This window comes from Rutidosis leptorrhynchoides, chromosome 1 (genome assembly GCF_046630445.1).
Source record: "Rutidosis leptorrhynchoides isolate AG116_Rl617_1_P2 chromosome 1, CSIRO_AGI_Rlap_v1, whole genome shotgun sequence".
In the NCBI taxonomy this organism is placed as follows: Eukaryota; Viridiplantae; Streptophyta; class Magnoliopsida; order Asterales; family Asteraceae; genus Rutidosis; species Rutidosis leptorrhynchoides.
The window spans coordinates 116,698,044-116,725,746 of NC_092333.1; the positions used below are offsets into that span (position 1 = coordinate 116,698,044).

The 27,703-nt window shown below is 32.8% G+C and overlaps 2 protein-coding genes and 3 pseudogenes across 9 annotated transcripts; all 5 read right to left on the bottom strand.

The window, feature by feature from the left end:
* Window positions 1-295: 295 nt before the first annotated feature.
* LOC139864293 (uncharacterized) lies at window positions 296-5,876 on the bottom strand. Of its 8 annotated transcripts, XM_071852885.1 has the most exons (11): window positions 5,843-5,876; window positions 5,460-5,542; window positions 5,246-5,300; window positions 5,026-5,169; window positions 4,846-4,938; window positions 4,219-4,362; window positions 3,918-3,997; window positions 3,742-3,831; window positions 3,514-3,612; window positions 1,022-1,360; window positions 296-937 (listed from the first exon to the last, which is right to left on the bottom strand). In XM_071852885.1, the coding sequence occupies exons 10-11, from the start codon at window positions 1,352-1,354 to the stop codon at window positions 389-391; spliced, it is 882 nt and encodes a 293-aa protein (XP_071708986.1). In that variant the 5' UTR covers window positions 1,355-1,360; window positions 3,514-3,612; window positions 3,742-3,831; window positions 3,918-3,997; window positions 4,219-4,362; window positions 4,846-4,938; window positions 5,026-5,169; window positions 5,246-5,300; window positions 5,460-5,542; window positions 5,843-5,876; the 3' UTR covers window positions 296-388. The 8 variants fall into 8 exon arrangements, with proteins under 8 accessions (XP_071708986.1, XP_071708996.1, XP_071708992.1 ...); XM_071852895.1 differs by lacking the exon at window positions 5,843-5,876 and having other exon boundaries at window positions 3,742-3,813; window positions 4,219-4,256; window positions 5,460-5,701; XM_071852891.1 differs by lacking the exon at window positions 5,843-5,876 and having other exon boundaries at window positions 4,219-4,256; window positions 5,460-5,701.
* On the bottom strand, window positions 1,472-2,672 carry LOC139864290 (protein ALP1-like; annotated as a pseudogene).
* Window positions 5,877-9,756: 3,880 nt separating the features above from the next.
* LOC139888427 (protein SULFUR DEFICIENCY-INDUCED 1-like) lies at window positions 9,757-16,250 on the bottom strand (annotated as a pseudogene).
* Window positions 16,251-19,205: 2,955 nt separating this feature from the next.
* On the bottom strand, window positions 19,206-21,615 carry LOC139888433 (cytochrome P450 71AV8-like; annotated as a pseudogene).
* Window positions 21,616-23,518: 1,903 nt separating this feature from the next.
* Window positions 23,519-26,200, bottom strand: LOC139888439 (premnaspirodiene oxygenase-like). The gene is made up of 2 exons (XM_071871448.1): window positions 25,304-26,200; window positions 23,519-24,139 (listed from the first exon to the last, which is right to left on the bottom strand). Exons 1-2 carry the CDS (start codon window positions 26,198-26,200, stop codon window positions 23,519-23,521), a joined length of 1,518 nt encoding a protein of 505 aa, XP_071727549.1.
* Between the last annotated feature and the right edge of the window lie 1,503 nt (window positions 26,201-27,703).

The window sequence follows — 27,703 nt, forward strand, 5'->3', positions numbered from 1 at the left end:
TGTTTTCTAGCATATAATTTTGTAGTCCAAAAAGGAGTTTTTATGTTTTCAAACATAAATTTTTATGGTTTAAATTAAATATTCTTTGCAATATTAAACCTATAATTCACTCAACATTTTTGTTGACAGTTACTCGCATGTTTTATTCTCAGGTTCATGATTGATTGCTTCCGCCGTGCTTAGAGAGTCTGCATATTTATGATGACAGTTTTTGTTAAACATTAACTTGCATTCTATTTTGATACATTTAATAGTGGATGTTGTTGACTTGTTTTGGTCAGCTTTTGGTTAAGTCATAATGTATAGTTTTTCTAAACTTACATATTTTGGTAGGTTTCCTTTATAGGAAATCATTTTTAAATAAAGAATGCAAGGTTATTTATCAAATTCATATAGAGTTATGATCAAGCTGTGGGACCAAGATAACGATGGTCGTCAAGTGTACTTTGACGGGTCGTTTCATCAGAAGTTCACTCAATACCTCTTGCATCTCATCATCATTCAAAGAGTCTGATTTATTAGCATCTACAGTCAAAGCACTAGCAGCGACACCAATTTGTGAAACCATTGCACCACAAAGAGACTTAAAATCAGAAGTAAAGTTATCTAACTTTTCATCTAAAATTTCCTGAGTTGTCACCGGTTTCTTCTTCTTGTAAAAATTTCGTGGCTTTTGTAAGACCTTTTTACGTTTATTATTTAATGTTTCAGCGTTCGAGGAAGTAGGCGATGCTTGCCCATTAGATACCATGACAATTTCATCTTCACTATCAGAGGAGTAACATACAAATTCATCATTATTGTCATGGGCATCCTCCCCTGCTTGTGACACATCTTCAGCTCTGAGTCCCGTTGCTCTATCGCGACCCCATACCATGTCTAGTTTCTTCAAATAAGGGAACCTGAAGTTCCATAATCCTGCCGAGTTCTTATGGTTCTAAAAATTTAAAGCACTATAATGTAAGAAATACTATAAAAGTAGATGAAATAAAAAAATTATAGTTAGATTAATAATGCTTACCTTACACCAATCTTCATACCACTGTTTTTCACAATTAATTTTGTGTTCAACATCATCCCACTGGCATCCACTTTGTAGTAGCATCTCAGAAATTGGATTATACTTGTTTTTTAGATATTTGATCCTTGAGTCTATATGTGGGTTAACTTCCTTATCAAAACTCGGGATCTTTTTTATCATCCTTTTGCGTACTTCAACCATATAATTGTTTTTGAACCCACCATCTACCTTCCACAAAGGATCACTAGCAAGTTCTTCTAAGACATCGACCAATGCGTCAGCTTCCTCATCTTTCCAATATTGCTTATTCTTTCCCCTCCCACGCTCAGCCATATGTTACTGTCAATATATAAATGCATATCAATGCTATTAGACTGAGATTATACATAAAAGATAAATTAATTAAAACATATAAAATACTAACTAGTGATGTCAAAAATTACAAGTACATCATTAAAAGCCATCAATATAAATTTCTAGAAACAAGCTCTTAAACAAAATAAGTACAACGTGCATGCATACAAAGTAGGAATTCTATCTAGTAATCTATGAGTTAAACATAGTAGCTGCCATATTATTTCTAAATGCTAGCCATTCATCATTTGGAGCAATATTGGTAACATAATCCGCTTCGTTAATTTCATCACCACTTTCTTCTTCTTCGTCTTCAGATTCAGATTCAGATTCTTGAGGATCATGACTCATAAACTTTCGAATTAAGTTATGAAGAAGGCAACATGCTGATATAATTCGAACTTAGGTTTGAATTGGAAAATATGAAGGGGATGCAAGGATCTTCCATCTTCCTTTTAATAGACCAGAACATCTTTCAATCACATTCCTTGCTTTCGCATGTTTATGGTTGAAACACTCTTCGGCAGTCTCTGGTGTGTAATTATCGAACTCTTTTAGGTGATATCGTTGTCCTCGATATGGAGCAAGAAAACCATTCGCATTGCAATACCCGACATCAACCAAGTAATAGTTACCATTAGGGACTTTTAGCCCATGAGGCCTTGAGACTGCATCGCGTAGCACATGACCGTCGTGTGCCGAACCTTCCCAACCAGGTAACACATATATAAATTGAATGTTCGGACAACAAACGCCTAATACATTGGTTGAAATACAACCCTTTCGTGTGCGATATCTAGGCTTCTCATCACCAGGAGGTCTAACTTTTATTAAGGTGCCATCCAAAGCTCCTAAGCAACCCTACAAATTAACAATTTGTTATCTCTTAAATTAATCTTTATTCATGGATCATAAGCTTAACAGAGCTATATCCACATAATACCTGAAAATGTTTCCATCTATCATCTTGACAATTTTGAGTAATAGGCTCTGGCTTCTTTAGCAGAATATGATGCAATCTCAATACAGCCAAAAGAACCTGATGGAATTGCCGACTCACTGTTTCTCTACTACGATAAAAGAGTAAACTAGCTGACCTGCTTTTATTATGGTGAGCCAAAGTGTACAAAAGCATTGCTACTATCTCTTCTAGTGTTTTTAGTAGGTTTTAAACCCCCAATGTCAGTGACCATATCACATAACACTTGAAAGGTGGCTCTATTCATACGAAGCTCACTAATACAAACTGCATCACTTGCCATAGTCAATTCAAACATCCATTTAATTCGTTTCTTCCTCTTTTGTCATGATATCACGAATCGTAAACCGATACTATAAACATATAATAAAATAGTAGAAGGCGCATATCAAGACCAACATGGTCGTCGTAATTTGTTGCAGCAACACAAGTTTCCTCAACGAGTGTTGTCTTTTTTTAATAGGAGGACGGGCCATTATTATCTACAAATGCGTATGTAAATGAACTAAACATGAACAAGAAGCTATTTCAACTATATCCATAGTAATTACCCACACCCAAAACATACGAACTTTTTAAACAGGGATGAAAAATCGATGAATGAATATGCAATTAATCATTTGATAAAGTCAACAGAGAACCAACAAGTCAAATATATATATGCTAATTTTGTGACTATTAATGTCCACGAATCCAAGTAATACTGAACTTATATCTATAATATTAATATACTAATATAATTAGAAGTTGTAATTGGTAAGTCAACTAGTAAAGTGGATCGCGCTTCGCTGCGAGATTTGAATGACGTGTTACCAGCACTATTGTGTTTATGTGCAGGCAATAGTTGTTAGCATTTTTTGTTAGTAATATTATGGTTGCTATAGTTTACTGAAGCAGTACTAAACAAAATATCCTTGGTTAAAAATTAAAAGAGAAACATGCCATGAACCAACTAACAGTACATACTAAATACTGAAAGAAACTACTATAAAAACTTCAAGAAATAATTATTAAATGGAAAGGAAGAATAGAAGCATATATTTCGTTCAAAATATCATGGTTAAAGTTTTCAATAAACCTAAATACCAATTAGATTTCAAAAAAGGATAACGAAATTTCAAGGAAGTGAAAATTTTGTATAAGTACAACTATTACTTACTTGGCTAAAGTAATATGGTTTACATCCTGTTTATGTAGTGAAAGTCCACCCTCAAAATCATCAGATTATTTTTTTCCGCATCATCCACATTATCAGCTTCTGTAACATAAAAACTACTGATCAATATAGGTTTCGTGGGTTATTTTCACCGTGGTTGTGGTCTATTGTATTGATGAACCTTAGTTTTTAAATTAAATAAAAATAATTGGTAGCTGAACAATAAGATACCTAATCTATGATATTTCCTTCCAAAACCAACAACAACATATAAGCAGTTAGTTAAACGCCAAAACGCAAACCCTGAATCACGGTGAATACCTTGAATCATGTAATTGAAAAAAGATGAATCACACTATTAATAGTCTCACTATACGTAACCAAAAAAGAAATAAGATGAGTCATACCAATGGTGGTAGCATCACTTATCGACTTTACAACTGTATAAAGCGTTGGCACAGACTGACTGAGTGGAACAAAAATGTTCCTGAAATTGATCCCAACCACGGTGAAACATTGTGTTAGAATCTCTAACCCACATTCCAAAACCAAAAGAATACTATTTGATATTTCGGGTAAGTAATATGTACGACATTCAACACGAAAAACAACATAATATAACGAAAATGTAATCTTTTATGACAGATTAACTTAACGACAATAAGAAGAAGAAGGAATGAACAACATGCGTAACAACAATAAGCATACCTCTGCAAGTTTTTAATGTAACCATCGCAGTGACAGTGCTGAAAAATGAAAAAAGTTAACGTCTACGTCTACTATCAATGTGACTCCTCTATGTAAAACAATAAGTACACTCTAGGCTTCAGGACTTTTCCCATGTCACCAATGCTGTATCATTATAGTAGCAATAAGTTAACGACTTACTCCATAAGCTAACATTTGGGTGAATCAACATAGATAATTTAAAACAAATAAATGTGACTGTGCTACTTATGCATTATCAGTTACATAATGTAATTTGATGTAGTTGTGTTGAAACACAAATGCATCATAATACTAACCTATAAAACCCTACTCACGATTAGCTAAATTAAACTTATTTGACACAACAAATAAAAAAATCAATTGATCAACCAAATAATATACGTTACTTGAGAAGAATATGAGTAAAAATCCGAGTTTTCCCATAAAGATGTAAACAGTTTTTGTAGATCCCGACTTTGACACCTAATAGTTAACTTTTTTTAACATCTAAAAATCAGAATTATCTGTAAATTCCAACAACGCTGACCACAAATTAAGATTAAGATGCACGTATAAAAATGACCTAAATTTGAAAAACAAAAAATATGAGAGTAACTTGGGCCGTACCTTGTGTGTTTTCTTGGCTTTCTCTTCAGCAAATAGAGTAAATCAGGTACTCTACTCAGCCTTTTGTTGCACGGAGTGCAAGTTTTGTATTACCTACCATACACTGATATGCAATTTATATTTCTTACACAAAATATATAGTAAAAAGACAATAAATTCACAAAGAACAACAAAACTTACCTCTAAATCCATTGTCATCTGTATTTTATTATAAGCCTCCCTTTCCCAATAAATAATGTAGTTGGCGGCCTTTTCGGCTTGCTTGGATCTTTTTCTTTCTTCACTTTCTTTGCAGGTTGTACTTTATCTTTAATCACCTTCTTTCTGCAACAATATCCAACAATTACATTAAATACAAAAAACACAAACCTAATGTAAATTGATCTAAAAAGGTAATTACTTCTCTGATGGTTGTTTGGTAACTGATTCTTCTTTAGGTCTCTCTACAGTAGCCTCTGAAATAAAGAAGCTCATACTACAAATATACAGCATTTAAAAAAAAAAAAAAAAAAAAAAACAGATACTTCAAGTAATTTCAATTAGAAAAAACAACTCTATACCTAAATTCATCTTAATTTTCCAAGTAATTTCAATTAGAAAAAACAACTCTATACCTAAATTCATCTTAATTTTGGCAGCAAGACCACAATCATGCATGCTAATCAATGCCACAGCTACATCTTTGTTACACGATTCACTGTAAAAATATACAAAACCCAAAATCGATTGTCAAGCTTCAATTTAAATAACAAATAATGAATAAAAAGATGAAATATGAATAGACTAAATTTCTCTACTGATGAAAAATCACAAACAGTAAACACCATATAATTAGAATAGTTCTTTGACATTAATTTCTACATCCACACATTTTGGCCCCATTGTAACCCATTTATAATAACGCTGAAATTACTAAAGCAAATGTTACTATGTATGCATAAAAAGTAACAGTGCAATGCTAAAGAAACCTAAAAATAAAGAAAACTGAAAAACTTACTTTCCATCAAGTTTATCAAATAAGCTGATTACCACTCTGTAGCAACACAGTCAGACCAACCAACATTAATTATAATCATACCCATTCCTTATCTAGCATTACCCCCAACTAAAAAACGTAAAATTTCAAGGGTGTAACAGGCAAATCAAGAACACTTCCTCTTATTATGCTTCAAACATTTCTACCATATATGCAGCAAAATATACGCCCACAAGCTACAACAATACAAATGGTTACTTTACAGAAAAGTTCCCCACATTGTGCTTCAAACATTTGTACCATGTGCACCAACATATGCACCCACAAACTTCAACACTACAAATGGTCATTTACATAAAACTAAAGGGTAAAAAACGTAAACTTCTAGAGGTGTAAAGGGTAAATCATGAACATTCCCTCTTATTATGCTTCAAAAATTTGTACTCTATGCACCAACATATGCACCCACAAGCTACAACACTACATATAGTCGCTTTACATAAAACTAAGGGGTAAAAAACGTAAACTTCTAAGGGTATAAAGGGTAAACTTCCAGAAGACAAATTGTAACTTGACTATTTAACATAAACCCAACTTCACCCCTTAATTTTTTGACGGGATTTACGTTTTTGTTAGTCTCAAGTTACGTTTCACCGCCATAACCGTTAAACTCGAAATAATTTTACGAACTAAATGCAGCAAATCCCTTTTCAATCGGAGCTCACACGCACTACCAACGGAGCTTTGTTTTTGAAAAATTAAATTGAATTACATTTACATTTTAGGCCCTACATTATTTATGAACACACAAATATACTTAGCATGTTATTAAACATACATGATCACCTCCCGAGGTACCTTTATGTTACTGTGTTGATCCCGAATTAATAACAGGAAGTTTGTAGAGGATGTGAATACAATTCTTTTTGTTAATTAAGATTGATGATCAGTTTAAATATAATTAACAAGCAATTAAATCAGAGTCACAAGTAATTTTCAACGTTATTCTTTTATTGATATAATTTCAAAGAATCACGGTTATCCTTTGGCGGAATAGATAACCGGTTGATACAGTTTACACCTAATAGCTTTCGAACAAATTAAGCTTTACAGGTTGGACTCTATTGATTTAATACCCACACCACTAATATATACAATTGTGGTTTCATCTATTTATAGGAGCCCCAAAAATAGTGTAAACGATCTATATTTAAACTGGTATAAAGGATGTTTGTACCTAGCCGACAACTATGTAAGGAAGCACGTGACTTCCCTTTCCTTCTTCGGTAGGTAATTGCAGGAACACCCCTTTGGACATTCGTTTTGATTAAACAAATGGAATGTTGGGTTCCCTAGGCGTTGACAAAGCATTAACCATGAACTGCACATGGGTTAATATTCTGCATTCCTTCGTTGTCATGTAAGGTCACTTGTCAGCCACCGATCCGTGTCCTTCTTTGTTTAACTTCGTATTCGATGTCAGTTGAATAGTGTCAATTGATGTAGACAACACATGAAACTATCATGCTTGTAATGGATCATGATTTGCCTAAGTGTTGTGTGCTGCTCCAGCCTCCGCTGGTCCTTCAGTTGCTAGTTCATCTAGGATTGCTCGTGCTAGTTCTGCATACATCACATGCTGGTCAGTAGAAACCTTGAAACTTGAACTATCTTATGCTGATAGTGAAGGCAGTATACTAAAACACTTAGGCACAGTAAACAATGTTTTTTAACAAATAAATAAACTTATGTTGGCCTGCTCATTAAAACTAGTGTTTATAACTATGTTTTGTCATAATTAAATCATTAATTTTGTAGGGGACTCAACAATCTCACCCTATTTGATGATGACAAAACATGTGACATGAAAAGAAAAACACTAAGGCCCAACTCAAAAGGACTTAAGAAAAATAAGCAGTAAGTGTCCCTTAAGTTTATTTTTTATGGGATCATTTGATGAGTTATCTATATCTTATAATCTAATATAGTTTTGAAGATAACTCATATAATAATATCCATTATATTTATTCAATATACATTAAAGTTAATGGAAATATTACAAAGATCATAAAACAAAATTTAAAGTGATCAAGACAATAAGATTATATTCTTCATCAACTGGTTCTAGGAGGAAACAGCTCTAGGAGATCTTCTATTGTAAAAGTAGGAATTATTGGAGGTAGAATGATTGGTTCACGCCTGAATGAGAATGGGCCATCACCAGTTTTCTTCTTCTTCTTTGCAAGTTCAACTTCAACATCAACTTCTGGTGCATTGGCATACTGGGTGACTTTTCTGAAGAGTTCTTTCAGTTCAGGTTTGAGCATGTCTTGCAGTTTACTCTTCTTCTTGCCTAAAAAAGTGTTCAAGTATTTCCATCCATTCAGAGTGACCATATAGTCTTAGGTCATCCAAATCAACTTCCTCATATACATTGTTCTCCATAATGATGTAGAAGACTTTCTTTGTGCTTTTTCTACACTTGATTATCTTTGCTGGATTCTGTCTTCAAGTCATCACATTGGAGTATCTTTGCTTCATCAATCTTTTCCAGGCTGCTTGTGATCCAGCAGTAAGAGGGTGTTCTGGAGTTTGTGCTGCTTTCTTAGTTACCTGTTTTGCATCCTGTTCTTTGTCTTGAGCAGCAACAAGGGTTTTGGCTGCTTTAAGAGAATCTTCTTTTACTTCTTTTTTTCTTTCTTGAGCAACCAACTTCTCTTCCTGTTGATGCATACTGCTTAGTTCACTAAGTTCAGCATCAGACTTCATTTGTTGTTCCAACTGAACATATATAATATATTCCTCATATGAAAGATTCAAGTCTTTTGCTGCAGCTGCTGCATTCCTTCCATCCTCTGTACTCATCAGTATATCTATACGCTAGCCGAATAGCGTATCATTATTCAAATTTGTGAGGATAGTCCCTAAACTTTTACTGTATTACACTAGTAGTCTTTGTGCTTTTAAGACTGTATAATGTGAAGGGTTAACCATTAAAGTTTGACGGCAGTTAGGTTGTGGTGCCAACCACGATAGTTAAGCAAAACTAAGGTACTAACTACGAAAAAAGAGGTTTAGGTGTTATGATGAAATTGTGAACAAACCACAGCTACCAACTGCGTAATTTTTTCTAAATACACGTATTATAATAAAAAGGATTGACCCATTTTGGCTAAGCTTCTTCGATTAATGTAATTGTGCCATCAAAGCTAATACATATTACAAAGACTCGTAAGTTGTTCATAAGTAAATGGGTCAAAATTGATATGGCACCTATTGAGAAAAGTCATTCATGTAAACACTTGAGCAACATTTTGAAGAACATACTTTGTTTTATTTGCTCCTTCACTCGCATAATACATTGATGTCTAGAAATATGATGATCAGTACCCATCATTACGCAATAATCCTGAGCATTCTGACACGAAAACAGTTATATGAATTGGGTGTTGTCATCTATATAAAGTTTATTCGTAATGCTTTCTAACAGTTTCACTTGATGTCTCTTTTGTTCAGTCATGTTGATTTCACAATCACATAGACTATTTTTATTAACTCGTTGAAAAAAGAAAAGCCTAAATTTGAAGAGATAATAGTATAACTTTCTTATTTTATATAAATGCTTCCTTGAGACACACCTGTTGGTCAAAAACAAGATCCACCATCATATACAACTTTACTGTTATTTTTTCAATATAAGCAATTGCAAGACAATATGACCCACCACCATATACAATGAATGAATGAACACATAGCATATTTTCATATATTGTGCAAACGTAGTTACAAAAAGAATGGTGCCATATTAGCAGCACAAACAAATGTAAACAGTCAGTCATCAATCAATGACTCGTACGGACGTACATAACTTGTGTTACTCAAAATCTGCAACTGGCGCAATCAGAGCTCTCATACCCTCCTATGTTTTCCTTCATTCACATTTTGACAGGCGATGAATACCAATAGTTTTCATCTTCATTCACATTTTGACTCCTGTCAAAAGTCAATGAACGCTTCAGCATTTGACTTTTACGACACGTTTCAGTCCCTGGCTGCGAATTGCGATTCATATCCATCATCTCACACTCCCAAAGGACGATTAAACTTCCCATTCATTTGATTTCTGGTCGCAATCCCCGGCTGCGATTGATATCCATCTTGCACCCCTAACGGATGATTATTAAACTTCCCCCCATTCATTATGTTGCTGCAGTCCTCATTTAGTAGACATTTCAGCAGCTGAAAGGAACCTTAGGCGTGTAGGGAGATACCCTAGGCGTGCTACTGACACTACGTTGGCCCCCTTTAGTAGACATTTCAGCAGCTGAATCATCAGTTTCTTCCTCTTTGTTGTTTCTGCTAAGAAACAATGAGAAAGGTACTATTGGATTAGATGAATCTTTTAATTCATTCTTCACTTGGATTGCACGATCGTACGACTTTGCAAAAGACTCCTCTGCATCTCGGCTTCTGTTTGAAGCTTTCACCGTACTCAGCAAAAACTTAGCTTCAGTCATATTTCCCATATACATCAAACAAATCGCAAGATTACACCTCTTGTTCTTATCTCCATCCAAAGAAAGTGATTTTCTGCATTGTAACAAATCAAATTCATGGTGTTATTATTGTTTAATACTCCGTAACACCATTTTGTGTTTGGCAACCAAATGATGAGTAAATTACCTGTTGGGTTAATCAGTTTAAATTAAAGTTGTATTTAATATTTTTAATTGTTATGTAGTAAGTTAGGATTTATGTTAGTCATTTATATCTATCTATCTATACATCTATATCTATCTATTCTATTCTATATATTCTATTCTATACATTATTTTAAAACGTGTGCCAATATGCTTATGTGTAATTTTCTCAATTAAATTGATATTAATAAGCTTATGTGTCATTTTCTCAATTTAATTGATTTAAATATTCATTTAATAATGCTTACATGTAATTTTTTGAATTTAGTAAAAATAATAACGAGTAGATATCTTAGGAATGGATCACTGTTAATCTTTTCTTGAATATACTTTGCTTATATAAACTAAAAGATAAGCATGCATATATGAGGTGTCATGCTTTTTTCGGTGAGATATATTAGGAATGGATTTTTGAGTATATATGTTAAACCTTAGCTAGAATTAACTCGGAGAACTAGACTATATTTACATTTATAACAAATATAGATAAATAAATAATAATAATAATAATAAATATAAACGATAAATAATAATATAACTTGCTTTTCAAAATAATAATAATAATAATAATAATATAACTTAACTTTAAAAATAGAATAGCTATCTATTCTAACACGTGATTTGTTAATTAGCTAAATACAATGTAAATTTAATACTAGACAAAGTTACGGGGATGGTCGGTATCATATTTCACGAATAGTCAAACTATCATTTTTTTTTATCTATATATTCTTTATATTATTTTATGTCACGTGTCACTCCATTATTTTTGATATGAATTCTTTTGATCTAATTCTTTTTAGTATAAATAACGATTTAAATAAACAATATACCACATAAACAGGCTCATAATATATGCATTAGCATTCAATACTAATGTTTTTTTTATATAAACGCTATTAGTAATAGACGATTTTTTTTTCATTGTAATAAATTGATATTTCCACCATTAGATTTACTTATTCCACTCGAAATTCCTATAATACCCTTAATGATAGGCTTACACAAAATTTTTAAAATTTTTTGTTCTAACTTATTAAGGGATATGTTAGGAAAAAAAGCATGAAATTATGGTGAAACAAGTAAAAATCATGTTGGATATATGATATATCATATAATATTAATGTTATCGAATATTAATTTACAAAACTGGCGTGCAATGCACGTGCTCACGTTAGTATTCAATACTAATGTTTTCGATACAATTATTATTCAAAATATATGATTTATACATTTGATAAAGTACCAATATCGAATACTAATTTGTACAACAGCCGTGCAACGCACGGGCTCATAAAACTAGTTTTAATATATGTGAAGTAATTATCGGTAGATTTTGAATTGGTATTATCTACAACCGAAAGTTGAGTCATGGTCATGGGTGTGTCCCGTTTCTTTAGGAGAGTATGGTAGAAGTTGTGCTATTTAATTGCATAGTGGTGCACATACGTGTAACTTCAAGGTAATAATATAGTGAATGGTTAAAATGTAGTCTCCATTGGTTTATTGTTTATCTCTGTTTGCGTAGCAAAACGTAAACAGAATTTTGCTACTTATTTTCTTTAAACTCAATTTCTATTGTGAGTTACCGTGGGACTTGTGGTCCAACATTACCTACCTATATATTTCTTCAGCTAATTTATATTTGTCTTGCTGCAAGTGAGCCCAAGCCAAGTTCATTGGTTTATTGTTTATCTCTGTTTGCGTAGCAAAACGTAAACAGAATTTTGCTACTTATTTTCTTTAAACTCAATTTCTATTGAGAGTTACCGTGGGACTTGTGGTCCAACATTACCTACCTATATATTTCTTCAGCTAATTTATATTTGTCTTGCTGCAAGTGAGCCCAAGCCAAGTTCCCAAGTAACCTTTTATTTGAAGCAAATAATCATGAAAGGAATGAGAGTATGATACACTTTCTAAAAGAGTAAGGTAAATGGTGAAATTTTGTTGGATTATTAAGTTATCGTAGTTTTGGGAAAATGGGTTGGTTAGTTACCAAAAGTACCATTTGTAATTGCAGTTCAGAAAAATCGTCCCATATTGTGTGTGATGTTTTTAATCACACGTAAACCTATTAAAAAAAAGTTCTTGATCTTTATGTACTCCTTAATTCATTAAGTTATTATGTGGCCTGCTCAATGGCGAGTTTACATAGTGACGCATGGGGTCACGGACACCTGTAGTTTGAAAATTATTAGTAGAAAATACTCTGTAAAATATCATTCTAATATAATCAGTACTAATTTTTTTTTAGAACCTCATTGAGTTTACATCCTGAAATTGCCACTGGGCTTGCTGACAAAAGATTTTACCTTGAATACTCTTGCCCGACCGTGATTTGAATTTTCTTCCCTTGTGATCTGGCAAGCTTCGTTCGATTTCCATCTATGGATGTAGCTTCCTCAATACGTTTTAGTTTTAATTGAAGCAATATTATCTGCTCCTCGATCCGTCCCGATTTCTGGTAAACAATTGCAAATTTGATCAACATTGACTCACACAAAACAGGAAACAAAACAAAGGAAACAAAACAAATGATCAACTTTTTAATTATAGCATGTGTTGTCACCACATATGTTACAACAAATGCAAATGATCAACTAAATTGATTTATCGTTACACACAAACTGACTTTTTTAATAATAACAAAAAGATGATATACCTTGTATAATTCAAGAAGAATGTTGTGAAGTGACTCTTGTGCATCATGTAAGCAAAGATGACGAAAAGATTTAATCGCTTCAATTGCCTCATCAGATCTATTCGAATGTTACATCTGTTGGAAACTAAACTTGATTTTGAGCTATGTGTTTTAGATTTGGGCTTGCAAGTATACAAGTATATGGATCAAGATTGTAGTCCAATATTTAGAAACTTTATGTAATATGTAGTAGTCAAAGTATGTAGAATAATCATGTAAAATATCTAAGTCTAGAAAATACTTAGGAAATATCTAGATATTAGTTGATGATGTAGTGTTCTTGAGTGTTCCATTATGTAGTATAAATAGAGGGTTTCACCCCTAATTTGTAATCAAGCAATAAGCAATAAAAAAGAAAAGTTTTCAAAATAATCAAACTTCTAAATCAACAATCCTCTTTTCTACAAATAATATATACATAGCCTCATATTTCTAACAAATGTGGTATCAAGCTTAGTTCGACAAGATGGTAGCCAACAACGCCCTCACAAAGGATAATTATGATCGATGGGGCATCCAAATGAAGACCTTCCAAGGTGGACAATACCTATGGGAGATTGTGGAAGAAGGCTATGAGGAATCTACAGAAAAAGGTTCTCTCGGCAAGGAGAAAAGACTATTGAAGAACGACGATCAAAAGACTCTTTCCATCATCTAACAAAGTGTAGATGATGGAGTTTTTGAGAAAACTGCAAGTGCAACCACCGCCAAGAAAGCATGGGAGATCTTGGAGAATTCTCACAAGGGAGTTGAAAAGGTGAAAAAGGTTCGACTACAAACACTACGAGGTGATTTCGAATCCTTAAATAAGAAAGACTGAATCAATTTCCGATTATTTTACAAAAGTCTTGGCCATTGTCAATCAATTAAAGAGGAATGGTGAAACTCTAAGCGATGTAAGAGTCATTGAGAAGATTCTTAGATCATTAGATTCAAAATTCAACTATATAGTCGATATATGGAAGCACCTACAATAAATCACTTGAAGGCAGCTAAGAGGATACTTCGCTACATCAAAGGTACGATTGATTATGGTCTGTTTTAGTCACATTCTGATCACTTCAAACTAGTTGGATACAGTGATAGTGATTGGGCTGGAGACAAAGATGATCGTAAAAGTACGAGTGGTTTCGTGTTCTATATGGGAGATACATCGCTCACATGGAGTTCGAAGAAGCAACCCATTGTGACTTTGTCAACGTGTGAAGCCGAGTTTGTAGTAACAACATCGTGCACCTGTCATGCAGTATGGCTGAGGAAGTTACTAAATGATTGTTATCAAAGCACTATCAACTCGATCACTGGAATTTATAGCAGCCCAAAACAATGGTATTGATTTACTAGGATTGTTATCAACTATCAACAGAGACCACAAATTCAAACACATTAGCTTCAGACATGTTAACACACTCCCATTTACTTAGACATTTTCACAAATACATGGTGTTTAAAACAGATTAAATTAATGTAAAAAAAGATTAAACTTTTAAATTATTACCTTTACATGTTTTCCTATTGAGTATGGTGAAACCCCATCGGGAACTTTATGAATGACGTGAAATGGCAACGGCGATGGACTGTTTTTGTTTGCCGGAGATGAAAATGAATAACTCTGTTTTTTCTCCTGCTGAGGGAAATAACATTACAGGTCTAACAAAAATGAATATATAAACCCTAGAATTAACGTATGTATGTGAATTAAAAGCGTTTAGCAATAATTCAAACAAACAGATACATTAAAATGATTAGTGATGTTCGGTGGCGAATCTAGGACCGTAACTCACTGGGGTCCTAAAATTTTCTCTGATAACTTACTCAAACGAAAAATTGAATGTGTCGGTTCAGGTCGGGTCGAATTTACGGGTAATTACAAACAACATCAAAAGAAATATCAACAATACACAAATATCGTATATTAAATCTACTAAATATTAAATGAAACTTTTACTTTTGTCTACGCGGTTTCATACGATAAAATTCATCAACAATTGCATCATTGTCAATACAATTGAACACATTTCTCAATATATAAAATTAGACAATCATTTATAGATGGATCTACACCCAATATTTATGATTCAAAGCATAATGGAATAAACTTATGACATTTACCTCCGATCTCTCGTTGCTGAAATAAGTGATTTCGGAGATGACATAAACCTTTAAAAATAACATAATAATTATCTACACAACGCATTTCAAAAGAATAAAAGAATAAGTAATACATTGGAATTGAGAGTGACAAAATTAAAACAAAAAATACGGAGAATGAATCGTACCATATATATGAACAAAAGCGTAAAAAGTGTGTTTGTGTTACCGTGTATGAGAAAATAAAAACAAAAAGAGTTCACTTGTTCTTTATATATATGTATACTCCGTATTTATTGGTGGCTCATATTAAAAAATTATAATTGAGTTAATTTTTAAGTATCTTTTAGTAGCTGATACGATAAAAATTTAAACTTGAAAAATATACGGGGTCTTACAATTATATTTAGTGGTGTCCTGTAAAATTTTTAATGATCATATGTAAAAAAAATTTTGTAACTAGTGGGCTCACGGGACCCAGGGAGATATATGTACACTCGCCCTGTTGATGTTGCCTTTTGTGTAGCCTGGTTTTCGGATGCGATTGCAATGAGGAAAAAAAGATAAAGAGATTCTAGACTGAGCAAATTTGTTTGTGTAAAAATGAATGAGAAATGAGAATTAAGAAGAAGATGAACGAATGAATAATCTGTTTTCTCTCTTTTATTATAACAACGGTCACATTATTGGAGCAACGTCAATTTATTTTGAATTATTTAAGTTACGTGAGTTAAAATTTAAATATAGACAAAATTACGCCGGTCGTCCTTGAACTTGTATCCAAATCACTGACGTCGTCCTTAAACTTTTTTTTTTTGCTTGTGTCGTCACTAAACTTTCAAAAAATAACGCTCGTCGTCCTTCCGTCTAGCTGCCGTCTCTTTTATCTGTTAAACTTGATCATGTGACAGACATGTGAGAGTATTTTAGTCATTTAGTATTTCTCTTCCCTCTTCCACTTCTTTTTCAGTTTTCATTCGCCATCATTCATTCCAAAATCATAAACCCTAATATCACTATAAATCCAAAATTCATTTACAAATTCAAATACAAATACATATCCAAATAAAATCCTTATATTTGCCAAAAACCAAATCCATTTACAGTCACCACTAAGAAGATGCAAACCTACAACCAAATCTTTATATTTGTCAAAACCAAAACCATTTACAGTCAATTGAAAAAATCGAACATACCTTTTCTCTAATTGATACCGCTAAGAAAAAATAATTCGGTAATGGTGGCAGTTTACTAACAAAATGTGATGTTCGAATCCATCAGAAGTGGTTTCAATTGGATACAGATCGGAGAAGACAAACCAGTAGCGAAGAAATTGGAGCAATCTAGCACCGTAACAGCACTGAAACCCACCACTGTAACACCTCTCACCAGATCTGAACAACTAACCTACCATACGACCGGATTTGACTTGACGGCGGCGAAACTTTGAATGTGGGTTCGAAGGTACAGAGGATGGATTTTTTGACGGCCCGATGTTCGAATCTGTGGTGTTTCTTTTAACTTTCAATAGAATGAAAAGGTGCATGATGTTTTTTGGGATATACATACGCATATAGTTTGTTGGTCATTTTTGGGAAAAAGTTCAATTTTGTTCATAGAAAGTAGTGAGGTGTTGAAAATGGGTTTGTTTGGAAATGAAATCTGATTTTGATATCATTTTTGTTTTGGTTTGGTTTGGATTTGATTTGGGTTTAATCTGATTAGTTTCATCTCATAAATAATTAGGGTTCTTATTTTATACTAGTAAATATTAGGGTTCTTATTTTTTAAATTGATAAAAGATGAAGATATGGAGGGGATGGGAAAATGACAAAAGGAAGTGGTAAAATGATGAAAATATCCTCACATGTCTGGCACATGATCAAGTTTAACGGAAATTTTGACGTCTGTTAGACTGAAGGATGACGAGCGTTATTTTCTGAAAGTTTAGTGACGACGCAAGCAAAAAAAAAAGTTTAAGGACGACGTCAGTGATTTGGATACAAGTTCAAGGACGACCGGCGTAATTTTGTCTTAAATATATACCTCAAATGTATTTACGCAAAACATGTATATTTACGCAAAACATGTATTTAATTAGTTCAATTTATTTAAATCATTCATGTATCTGTCATTCGTTCAAATTTGTGATTGAACTTAATTGAACCTAATAAATGACTATAATTTAAAAAATATCTTTTACAAGGTTTCGTGTTCAGTTCATGATTTGGCCACAGTTTTTCGTTTCTGTTTGATTACAGTTTCACGTTTCAGCATCGGTTTTAGTTTTGCGGTGGAGTTTTACGTTTTCAGTTTCACGGTTCAGTTCGCACTTAAGTATCGAGTTTCAGTTTCGTTTTACAGTTATGGTTTTCAATTTTGCATTTTAGTTACGCTTTTCAGTTTCGAGTTTAGTTTCACGCTTCAGCTATGGTGCTATCTTGCGAGGATTGGTTCGTGCTTGTGGATTATGTAGTTATAGATTTGGTGCTCTTTGGGGGTTACTGGTTGTAGTTACTGTTGGTCAATTTGTCGTGTTTAAATGAGGTTCTTTGTACGGTGTTGGTGTAGTTAGTTTGTCAATATGCGTCAAAAGATCACTTGGATCTGCATATTTGTAACCCTCTTGATAATTATTCAATATATATATATATATATATATATATATATATATATATATATATATATATATATATATATATATATATATATATATATATATATATATATATTATTTTAATCAAGAGGAAAACACTTTTTTTTTAGAAGTGGAGGAAAGTAATTTTTTTTCTTTTTTTTCAAACATTAAAATCACATGAAAATATGAACATTTAAAAAAAGACACTTTGTAATAATGTTATTATTTTGGCGGGAAAACGTTCGAAAAAGTAAATGATTGTTTCTTAATTTTTTTCTTTTTTCTTTGAATTTTTGTTTACAAACATTAAGATTACGTGAAAATATGAACATATAAAAAAAACATTTCGTGATAAATATTTTGACCATAAAACGTTCAAAGAAATAACATTAATCGATAATATTCATCGTGATGCATGTTATTCTTCGAGCGTTTCTTTAGGGTTTAAAATTAATGTTTAGGGTTTAGATATAGGATTTAGATTGAATTTTTAACACGAACGGTTTAGAGTTTAGTATTTAGGGTATTGGGTTTAAGGACCAAACCCAAAACACTAACATCTAAACCCTAAACTCTAAATCAGGTTAAATTTTGAATTTTTTTTTTTTTTATAGAAGATGGGAAAAAAACACTCGAAGAATAACATGTATCACAAAAATGTTATCAGGAACATTTATTGATGAATGTTATTTTATTCGAGTATTTTCTGGTCAAAATAATAACATTTATCACAAAGTGTCTTTCTTTAAATAATCATATTTTCACCTAATCTTAATGTTTGTGAAAAAAAAAAAAATTTAATTTACTTCCTTTTCTCTCAAAAAAGTGATCCAAAAAAATATATTTCTGTTTTCCCCCTAAACGATGAATAATTGAGATTTCTAAATTTTTTTAGAGATGTTGTGCAACACACATGCTCTTAAAATCTAGTGCAAGTATATAACAGAAGGGTGACCAAATAGGTCTAGCTAGTAAATTTGTAGAGCACATGAAAGTGAGTTAAATCGAGTTAACAACACCTTTTAATATGATTGTGGAAACTATTATTTGATGATGTGTCCCTTTTAGAGTAAATCATATTAGGAGGCTGTAAACATAGAGAGTATGTTTTGAATTTACATGAAATAACAATATAGTGATATACTAGCACCTGCTGATGTTCTTATTACATTCAATGATTCAAATTATAAATCATAAAAAGAAACAATCTAAAGTTTTCATTGCAACAGAGATTCAACATACGCATATGCATCATTGGTTCGTGGTGTTATAAACAGTTGGAACTAATAGTAAGTTTGTCTTTCGAGTAACAGTAGCTCCAAATGACTCTGTCATATTAAGATTTTCAAATGTTACTCCATTTGGGAGGTCCCAATCAAAATGGTACAACAACGTCGCTAAAGGAAGTTCGACGTTAGTCAAGCCCATAGTTATACTTGCACATACTCTTCTTCCACCATCAAATGGTAGATATTCAAAATCCTTTGTAATCATGTTACTAATTGAACTCTCGTAAATCTTTCGGGTACGAAACTCTCAGGATCAGTCCAGTAATCTGGATCACGTCCTATTTTCCACACGTTAATAATAATTGTTGTATTGACCGGGATATGGTATCCACCTATCTCACAATCCTCTCGACACAATCTAGGGACTAACAATGGAGCCGGAGGGTGCAACCTTAACGTTTCCTTGATTACTTTTTTCCAGGTAAACTAACTCTTGAATATCTGATTCATAAATCGAGTTTTTTCCCTTGAGTGTCTGCCTAAGTTTGTCTTGCAGTTTTTTCATAACCCTTGGATTCTTTATTAGTTCTGACATTGCCCAATCGATTGTCGATGAAGAAGTGTCTGTGCCTGCTACTAACATATCCCGTAAGTTTCAAGAGTATTATTAATAGTTAGATATAAATGTTATTCATTTGTCTTGTATCTTATGAGATGAAATTAAGATGTATGTATAATGAACTTCATGTTATAATTATGTGAATTGAGATATATTTGTCCCAAGTCTTTAAGACAAATCACTGTTTCTGTAAAGACTACCACGCTTTAATGAAAAATTATAATATCTTTGATACTTACCTAGCTACATCAGTGGCGGATCTAGAAATCGTAGTCATGGGTGCAAGGTTGAAGAATTCGGATCTCAGGGAGATCTCGTTTGGACTCTTTTAGGAAGATCTCGGCATCTCGGAATAATCTTGGGGAGATCTCGGACGTTGACTCACGTTGACTTTATAGTTTTTTAATAAAAATAAAAATATACATAAAAACATACATATATGTATATTTATATACGTTTTTACGAGATTTCACAAAAATATTCGAGAAATGGGCGAGAAAATCTTAGAAATTAAGAATTTAACAAGAAAATCTTATAAATTAGCAAGAAGATCCGAAAAATTGTGGCTTTGACTAAGTTTGACCCTGTTGACCGAGAAATCTCGGGAGATGAACATCTCGTCTCAGTTGCCTTCTAAAAACGAGATCTCGGGAGATTTACAACACTGCACGGGTGTCACTAGTTAAAAGCTTAAAAAAAATTTGCACTATCCAATAGTATCACTAAAAAATTTACACTATCCAATAATATCACCAGTTAAAAGCCCAAAAAAATTTATATTGTTGCCCGTGCTACCGGTCAAACATACACTAGGTCCGCCCTTCTACATAGCTAGAATATTCTTCAAAATCAAACATGGATTGATCATTTTTCTTTTTAGTTTTTAAACGGGTATACGTTTGTATTAAAAAACGAATAGTAAACCAGCTGATTATTTGGGTCCTGTGTAAACTGCACGGTATCATCATTGGTGATAAAATCCATTGTAAAAATAACATAACTAGCCATATATCAAGGCCTATGCACAAAACTTTTATAATGGTAACAAAAAACTTACAAGAAGGACTGCTTTGTTGTTATCCGAAGCTAATGGCAGTTCAAGCCCACCATCATCTTTGAGCCTCAGCAGAACATCAAGGAGGTCTTCATTGTGGCCACTTTGTGCACCTGCACGATGTTCTTGGTGTTCAAAGATGAAGTTGTCAAGTATCTTATCAATTTTTGTTCGTATTTTCAACAACTTGTTCCTCGTCCCAGTAATCGGAGTTCCGACGAATAAAGAGTTCCGACGTGTTGTTACACTTGACGGTTTTCTAATTGGGAAATCGGGGACTATGAGTGATGTTGGAGCACCACCAGTGTGTGTTGAACTGGAATTTGCCAAAAGACAACAAGAGGTGAAGTTTTATTTGAATATGTTGCAGAAGTTTCTCAAGTTAAATTCAAAAAGTAAGGCTCATTAAGGAAAAATTGCACTTACTATCACTTACTACACGCATTTCATACATTTATATATGTCTATACATTTTAATTCGAAAAACATTTCATGGTTGGTCCCCAAATTTTGTACCAAAAATCAGATTGAGACCTAAAGTTTAAATCGATCATGGTTGGTCCCAAATTTTAAGCATAATGCACATATAGTCCCAGATTTAACTGATCGTTAATACCATCTAGTTAACTTTAACACGTGATAAACACATGGGCTTTTTGTCTTTTCGATTTGAAATCTGTTTAACCCTAATTTTTAACATGATATATATAATCAAACCCGACCCATTTGTTTTAACCTGATATAAACCGCTTCACTCATGCATTTGATCAAATAGGTAGTATGCAACCAGCACAAAACCCCAACAGAACAAGATACATTATCCTCGTAATCATGTTGAAGTTTCTATCAAAAGTTAAGATCGAATTTAATGCCTAAACCCGCACACTGATTCCTGTATGGAATATTTAGTTCAATGCAATGCTCGAACCGCCAAAGAATCAAACCCTTCATCACTACTTGTTCTTCTTAGACCATCACTCTCTTCCCCTTTGATTCACCACAATCATCAAAATTCATCCAATTCCCCCGATTCCATCGATCCACCTGACCCCCAGTTCCTTCTTCAAGAACTTGTAGTACGTACGATTATTCAAACCCTATTTTCTATTATTTTTTTTAATCAATATAAACTCTAATTTAGGTTTTAGTTTATTTGTTCTTTATTTACTTTCTTTCTACCAAAATGTCCATGAGGCAATTATTATAACACAATGATTAATGAAACATAACCGAAACAAAAAAAAAAAAAAAAAAAAAAAAAAAAAAAAAAAAACCTAATTATGAATGTGAGTTTTGTTTATTTTATGATGATTTTGCAGGAATGTTTCAATCTTCCTCCTGATTACTTTGTGCAACTCCCTCGTGATCTTCGTTTGGACGTTAGTGAGATTCTATATTGTTCTTTTATGGAGTAACTTAACAATTACGGAGTATGAATTTGTGTGAAAATGATGTAGCTTAATGATGCTGCTTTTGATCCTTCAATGGGCTAGTAATGGAGCAGGTTAGGAGCTTAATAAACAAACTAAAAATCAGGGTTAAGCAGATTTCAAATGGAAAAGAAAAAAAAGGCCATCACGTGTTAATCAAGTGTTAAAGTTAATTACATGGTATTAACGATAATTAAGTTGAATTTAGGACCATGCGTGTATTATTCTTAAAACTTGAAACCGACCATGATCAATTCAAACTTTAGGTCCCGATTTGATTTTTGGTACAAAGTTTGAGGACTAACAATGAAAATTTTCTTTTAATTCGTGTAGATAATTCCGTTGTTGTTGAATATATTATGGATATTTTTCTTTAAATTCCCGATTTGATATTTTTTTTTTGAACGGCGATTTTTTAGCATCAGTAAATCATTTCTTTCAACGACCCTCATCATTTGCACGTAACACATACGTTCGGGCGGAAACCCGAACCCGATCGACGGTACCCGAGAACACATCCATTCGAGCAGTGGTTCCGGGTAGGGGTCCGTGAACGAATCCGGTAAAACCTCCATATAGGGTTAATATATACCACCATTATTGGTGTTCAATTGGTTTAAAGAAAATCATGTCATCCCTAAGGATCAAAACCATGACCTCTCTATATCCCATGACACAAAGTACATGGGGAGAACCGTTGGGCTATGCCCGCAAGTTCATTATATATATATATATATATATATATATATATATATATATATATATATATATATATATTGCATATCTTTTGTCAGGCAACACGTATTGCATATGGCCCGAATAAAAGAAATCGGGGACTATGACTGGTGGCAGAACACCACCAGTGTCTATGTTGAACTGGAATTTGCCAAAAGCCAACAAGAGGTAAAGTTTTATTTGTATATGTTGCACAAGTTTCTCATGTTGAATTCAAAAGTAAGACTCGTTGGATAGAAGGAAAAATTGCTTAACACCTTTACAGATATTGAACAGAAAGCATTCAAGGTTCAATCGCACAAATCCGTGGGTTATAATCTAGTTTACTTAATAACAAAATCAGAGTAAAACGAAATAGCCAAAAGATGACATAGATGAACATGTAGTAATTTAAACCCAACATAGTTAAACCGAGCTTACTATTATCAAATCACAAAACATAAGAAGAAACAAAATAAAGTGTTTGTTAGAAGAGAGAGTCGACATAGGCATATGCATCATTGGTTTGTGTTATAAAGAGTTGGGACTAAAAGTAAGTCGGTCTTTCGACAAACAGTAGCTCCAAATGACTCGGTCATATCAAGATTTTCAGATGTTACTCCTTTTGGAAGATCCCAATCAAAATGGTACATTAGCGTCGCTAAAGGAAGTTCGACGTTAGCCAAGCCCATACTCATACCTGGACACACTCTTCTTCCACCACCAAATGGAAGATATTCAAAATCCTTTGTAATCATGTTACTAAATGAATTTTCTGTAAACCTTTCAGGTACGAAACTCTCAGGATCAGTCCAGTAATCTGGATCACGTCCTATTTTCCACGCGTTAATAATAATTGTTGTATTAGCAGGGATATGGTATCCGCCTATCTCACAATTCTCTCGTGACAATCTAGGGAGTAACAATGGAGCTGGAGGGTGCAACCTTAACGTTTCTTTTATCACTTGCTTTAGGTAAACTAACTCTTGAATATCTGATTCATATATCTTTTTCTTTCCCTTGAATGTCTGCCTAAGTTCGTCTTGCAGTTTTTTCATAACCCTTGGATTCTTTATTAGTTCTGACATTGCCCAATCGATTGTTGATGAAGAAGTGTCTGTGCCTGCTAATAACATATCCTGTACGTACCATTTTTTCAAGAGTATTAATTGATCAATATCATTTTGTCATATATTGTATACTTGCATGGAAAATATGGAAACTATTAGAGAATAGTGTTTGTCAAAAGAATAAAAAGTATGGCTATGTTTGTTAGTCTCTTTTTCACATTTAGAGTTTACATGAGGAAAAAGTAATATAGATACATGGTTGTGTAGCTAGGCAAAGATTATCACAAAGTAGAAGAGGGAGCTGATCCATAATATCAACGAGAACATTTTTTTGTGAGGTTGAGAGTTTTATTCTTGTAATGAATATAAAAGAGTATGTACGAGAAACTAAGGGTGCGTTTGATAAAACTGAATGATTAAGCGCTGAATGATTCATAATTTAAATAATTCAATGGTTTTAATGATTTTGGTTCTGAATAAAAATAAGCTGTTTGATCATTATTTTGAATAAACAAGATAAATTAGATAATTGCCTTATTAACATTTCACATAAATGAAAAATTCAATATACTTGTTTTATTAGTGTTCATGATAGGATTTAAGTAGGGTATAACATAAAATTTAGGTGCTCAATGGTTAAGAGATTGTTTCATTTTTGAATGGTTTAACACTGAATGTTGAATCATTTAGTATCATATTTCATTCAGATGTCAGAAACAAACGCATTGAATGCTGATTGATTCAACATTCAATGCTGAGAGGTAAACAAACACACCCTAAGATTTTATACTAAAATCTAAGGGGTTTGGGATTGGTTTAACCTATAGTGTATTATTTCTTGGACCCAAGATCTTCTAAATTATAAGAATACAGAGAACTCTTGGGGTGGACCTATTCAGGGTTTTGCCGAACCACGTTAGTCAACGTGTCTATCAGTTACGAGTACAATATATTGCTTTTTATTATTTCTCCCAATTTTGTCTCAAACAATTATATCCTCTCTTTGACTTGTGTGGGTGAGTTAGGCAAGTTTTCATAACAATTAGAAACACCAAAAAGTAAGCCATATATTCGTCACTAAAACAATGGATTAAATTGAGTCCTATGTAAACTGCACAGTATCATCATAGGCGATAAAAACCATCTTCAAATAATATAACTACTTAATTACTTATGCAGGCTGCTAAACATATAACCTATGCACAAAACTTTATAATGGTAATGAAAACTTACAATGATGACTGCTTTGACGTTATCTGAAGCTAATGGCAGTTCAAGCCCACCATCATCTTTGAGCCTCAGAAGAACATCAAGGAGGTCTTCGTTGTGGCGACTTTGTGCACCTGCACGACGTTCTTGGTGACCAGAGATGAAGTTGTCAAGAATCTTATCAATTTTTGTTCGTATTTTCAACAACTTGTTCCTCGTCCCTGTAATCAGATGCAATAGTTTGATAGATGGAAATAGATCTGATGCATCAAAACCAGCAGTATAAGATAAAAATTCTTTAAATAGTGCCACAAGGAGCTTTTGATCCTTGCATATGCTTCCAACTGAGACCCTACATAATATATTATTCGTCAACAACAAAATGTTCTCATTAAGCTTAATAGTCTTTGATGTCTGTTTGGTTACAGATTCAACGAGGTTCCATGACTCTTGTTCACGAACTGAATGAAAGGATTGAACTTTTTTGGTGCTTAGAAGCTCCAATACACATATCTTACGCATTTGTCTCCAGTAGTCACCATAGGGACATGCGGCGATGTCTTTATAGTTGTAACCGATGATTTCACCACTTATCATTTTGGGTCTGCTTGCGAAAGCGAGATCATGAGTTTTCAAAATTTCTTTAGCCAAAGTGGGGGATGAGATTAAGACGGTCGAGATTTCGCCAAGATGTAGACCAACTATTGGTCCAAATTTATTCGCAACGGTTCCTAGAGCATGGTGTGGTAATCCTCTTGACAAATGATGCAGATGACCAATCAGAGGAAGCTTCCTTGGTTGTGGAGGTAGTTTTATGCTGTTATTATTATGGGATTTTGAAATTTTGAAATGAGTGATGATGAATAAGACAAAGAATATGGTTGCAATGAAAAGGGGGGGAATGTTAAACTGAAGCTCCATCTTTTTAAATTATGAAGTTAAGCCAATGTTCAACCATTTATAGATAAATTGTACTTGTATTTAATATACTAAACAAATTGTTTAAACAAGTTTAAAGTAAACGATACCATTATAATATCTTGGAGATTGTTATAGTCAAGTAACTATAAAATTCTGAAAGTTAAATAACCTAATCAATAGACATGCTCCACCCAGAACCATGTTAAATAAGTGTACCATGTAAGGATTTTTATGACCCAGACAAGGCAGGTGGTTAAGCACAATCATTCAACCACAATGACAAATGAAAGAGAACATGAAAAATTAAAGAACACTTTATATGTAATCAATGTGATTACTTTAATCCGCAGATCAAACTAAAGAGTACATTATTGATAATTTTGTGACTACAATTTATGAATTACATAGGGTATATTTATAGGGAAAAAAGAACCACGAATCTAAATCATATACATACAAGGACTCGTAATTAATCAAGACTTAACGTAATAAAAATTACTATTACCTCTAGACCTGACGATATTTAATCATTTTAAAATCGTCAACAATATAACAACAAATTCTATGGATTTTTATAATATCTTGGGATTTCTTTTACCAAATTTAAGAAATAATTTCATTTTTCCCCAATATGAACTATTTGTATTTTCACCTATATTTTTATCTTATATGTACGCGTCAATGGTAAAATAGAATTTTACATATTTATTTTTTATTAAAGTTGAATAATAAATTTAGGAGAACTAAAAAACAATTGACATATAGGAGAAACAATTGACGTAGGTGTGTTTGTTGTTTTTTTGGCCGTTTGATGTAGGTGTCGATAGTCGTTTAAGTTTGTAGGAGGTTTGAAATCGGTTCGGGTGGCCTTGAATTCTCGCACTCTATTTTCTTTTGGTTTTTCAGTGTGTAGTTGTTTGGTTGTTTCGGTAGGCTTGTTTTGGTTTGTTCCGTTGGGTCATGTTGTATCTTTTTGCTTTTGGTTGATATAAAGTTATCGTTATTTAGAAAAGAAAAAAAAAGCTAAAAAAAAAATATAGGAGAAACATACATCTACACAAATACGCTCAATATAACAATAAGTAACATACTCCGTGATATATTTATTTTGAGATTGTAAGAAAGCAATTTTGAGGAAGTGAAAGCGACATATTGATTTTTTTAATTAAAAAAATCAATAAATATGTGGTTCTTAGTTTAGAGAGGCTAACAAAGTAAATATTTAATTTTACTCCTTGAAATCTAAAAACCATGTACCACTTAACCAAAAGTTTGGGATGGCTACCAATTCTTGAACATCAAAAAATTGTAAGACAATTCATACAATCATACGTGACTAAATCTTACGTTTATTACTCCCTCCGTCCCAAAATAGATATCCTGGTTTGACTTTTTAAGTCTTTCATCGTCAACTTTAACTTTAAATATATATTTTTTGTTATAAAATAAGTGATAAAAGTTACATCAATGAAAAGACAATAAAAAAATGAATCTATTCATATG

Coding starts and splice junctions, on each gene's coding strand:
- LOC139864293 (XM_071852885.1), bottom strand. CDS start 1,354: ATGGCTGAGCGTGGGAGGGGAAAGAATAAGCAATATTGGAAAGATGAG. Junction 938..1,021: donor GGTATGAAGATTGGTGTAAG/GTAAGCATTATT, acceptor TTAAATTTTTAG/AACCATAAGAACTCGGCAGG.
- LOC139888439 (XM_071871448.1), bottom strand. CDS start 26,200: ATGGAGCTTCAGTTTAACATTCCCCCCCTTTTCATTGCAACCATATTC. Junction 24,140..25,303: donor ACGTCAAAGCAGTCATCATT/GTAAGTTTTCAT, acceptor TGGTACGTACAG/GATATGTTATTAGCAGGCAC.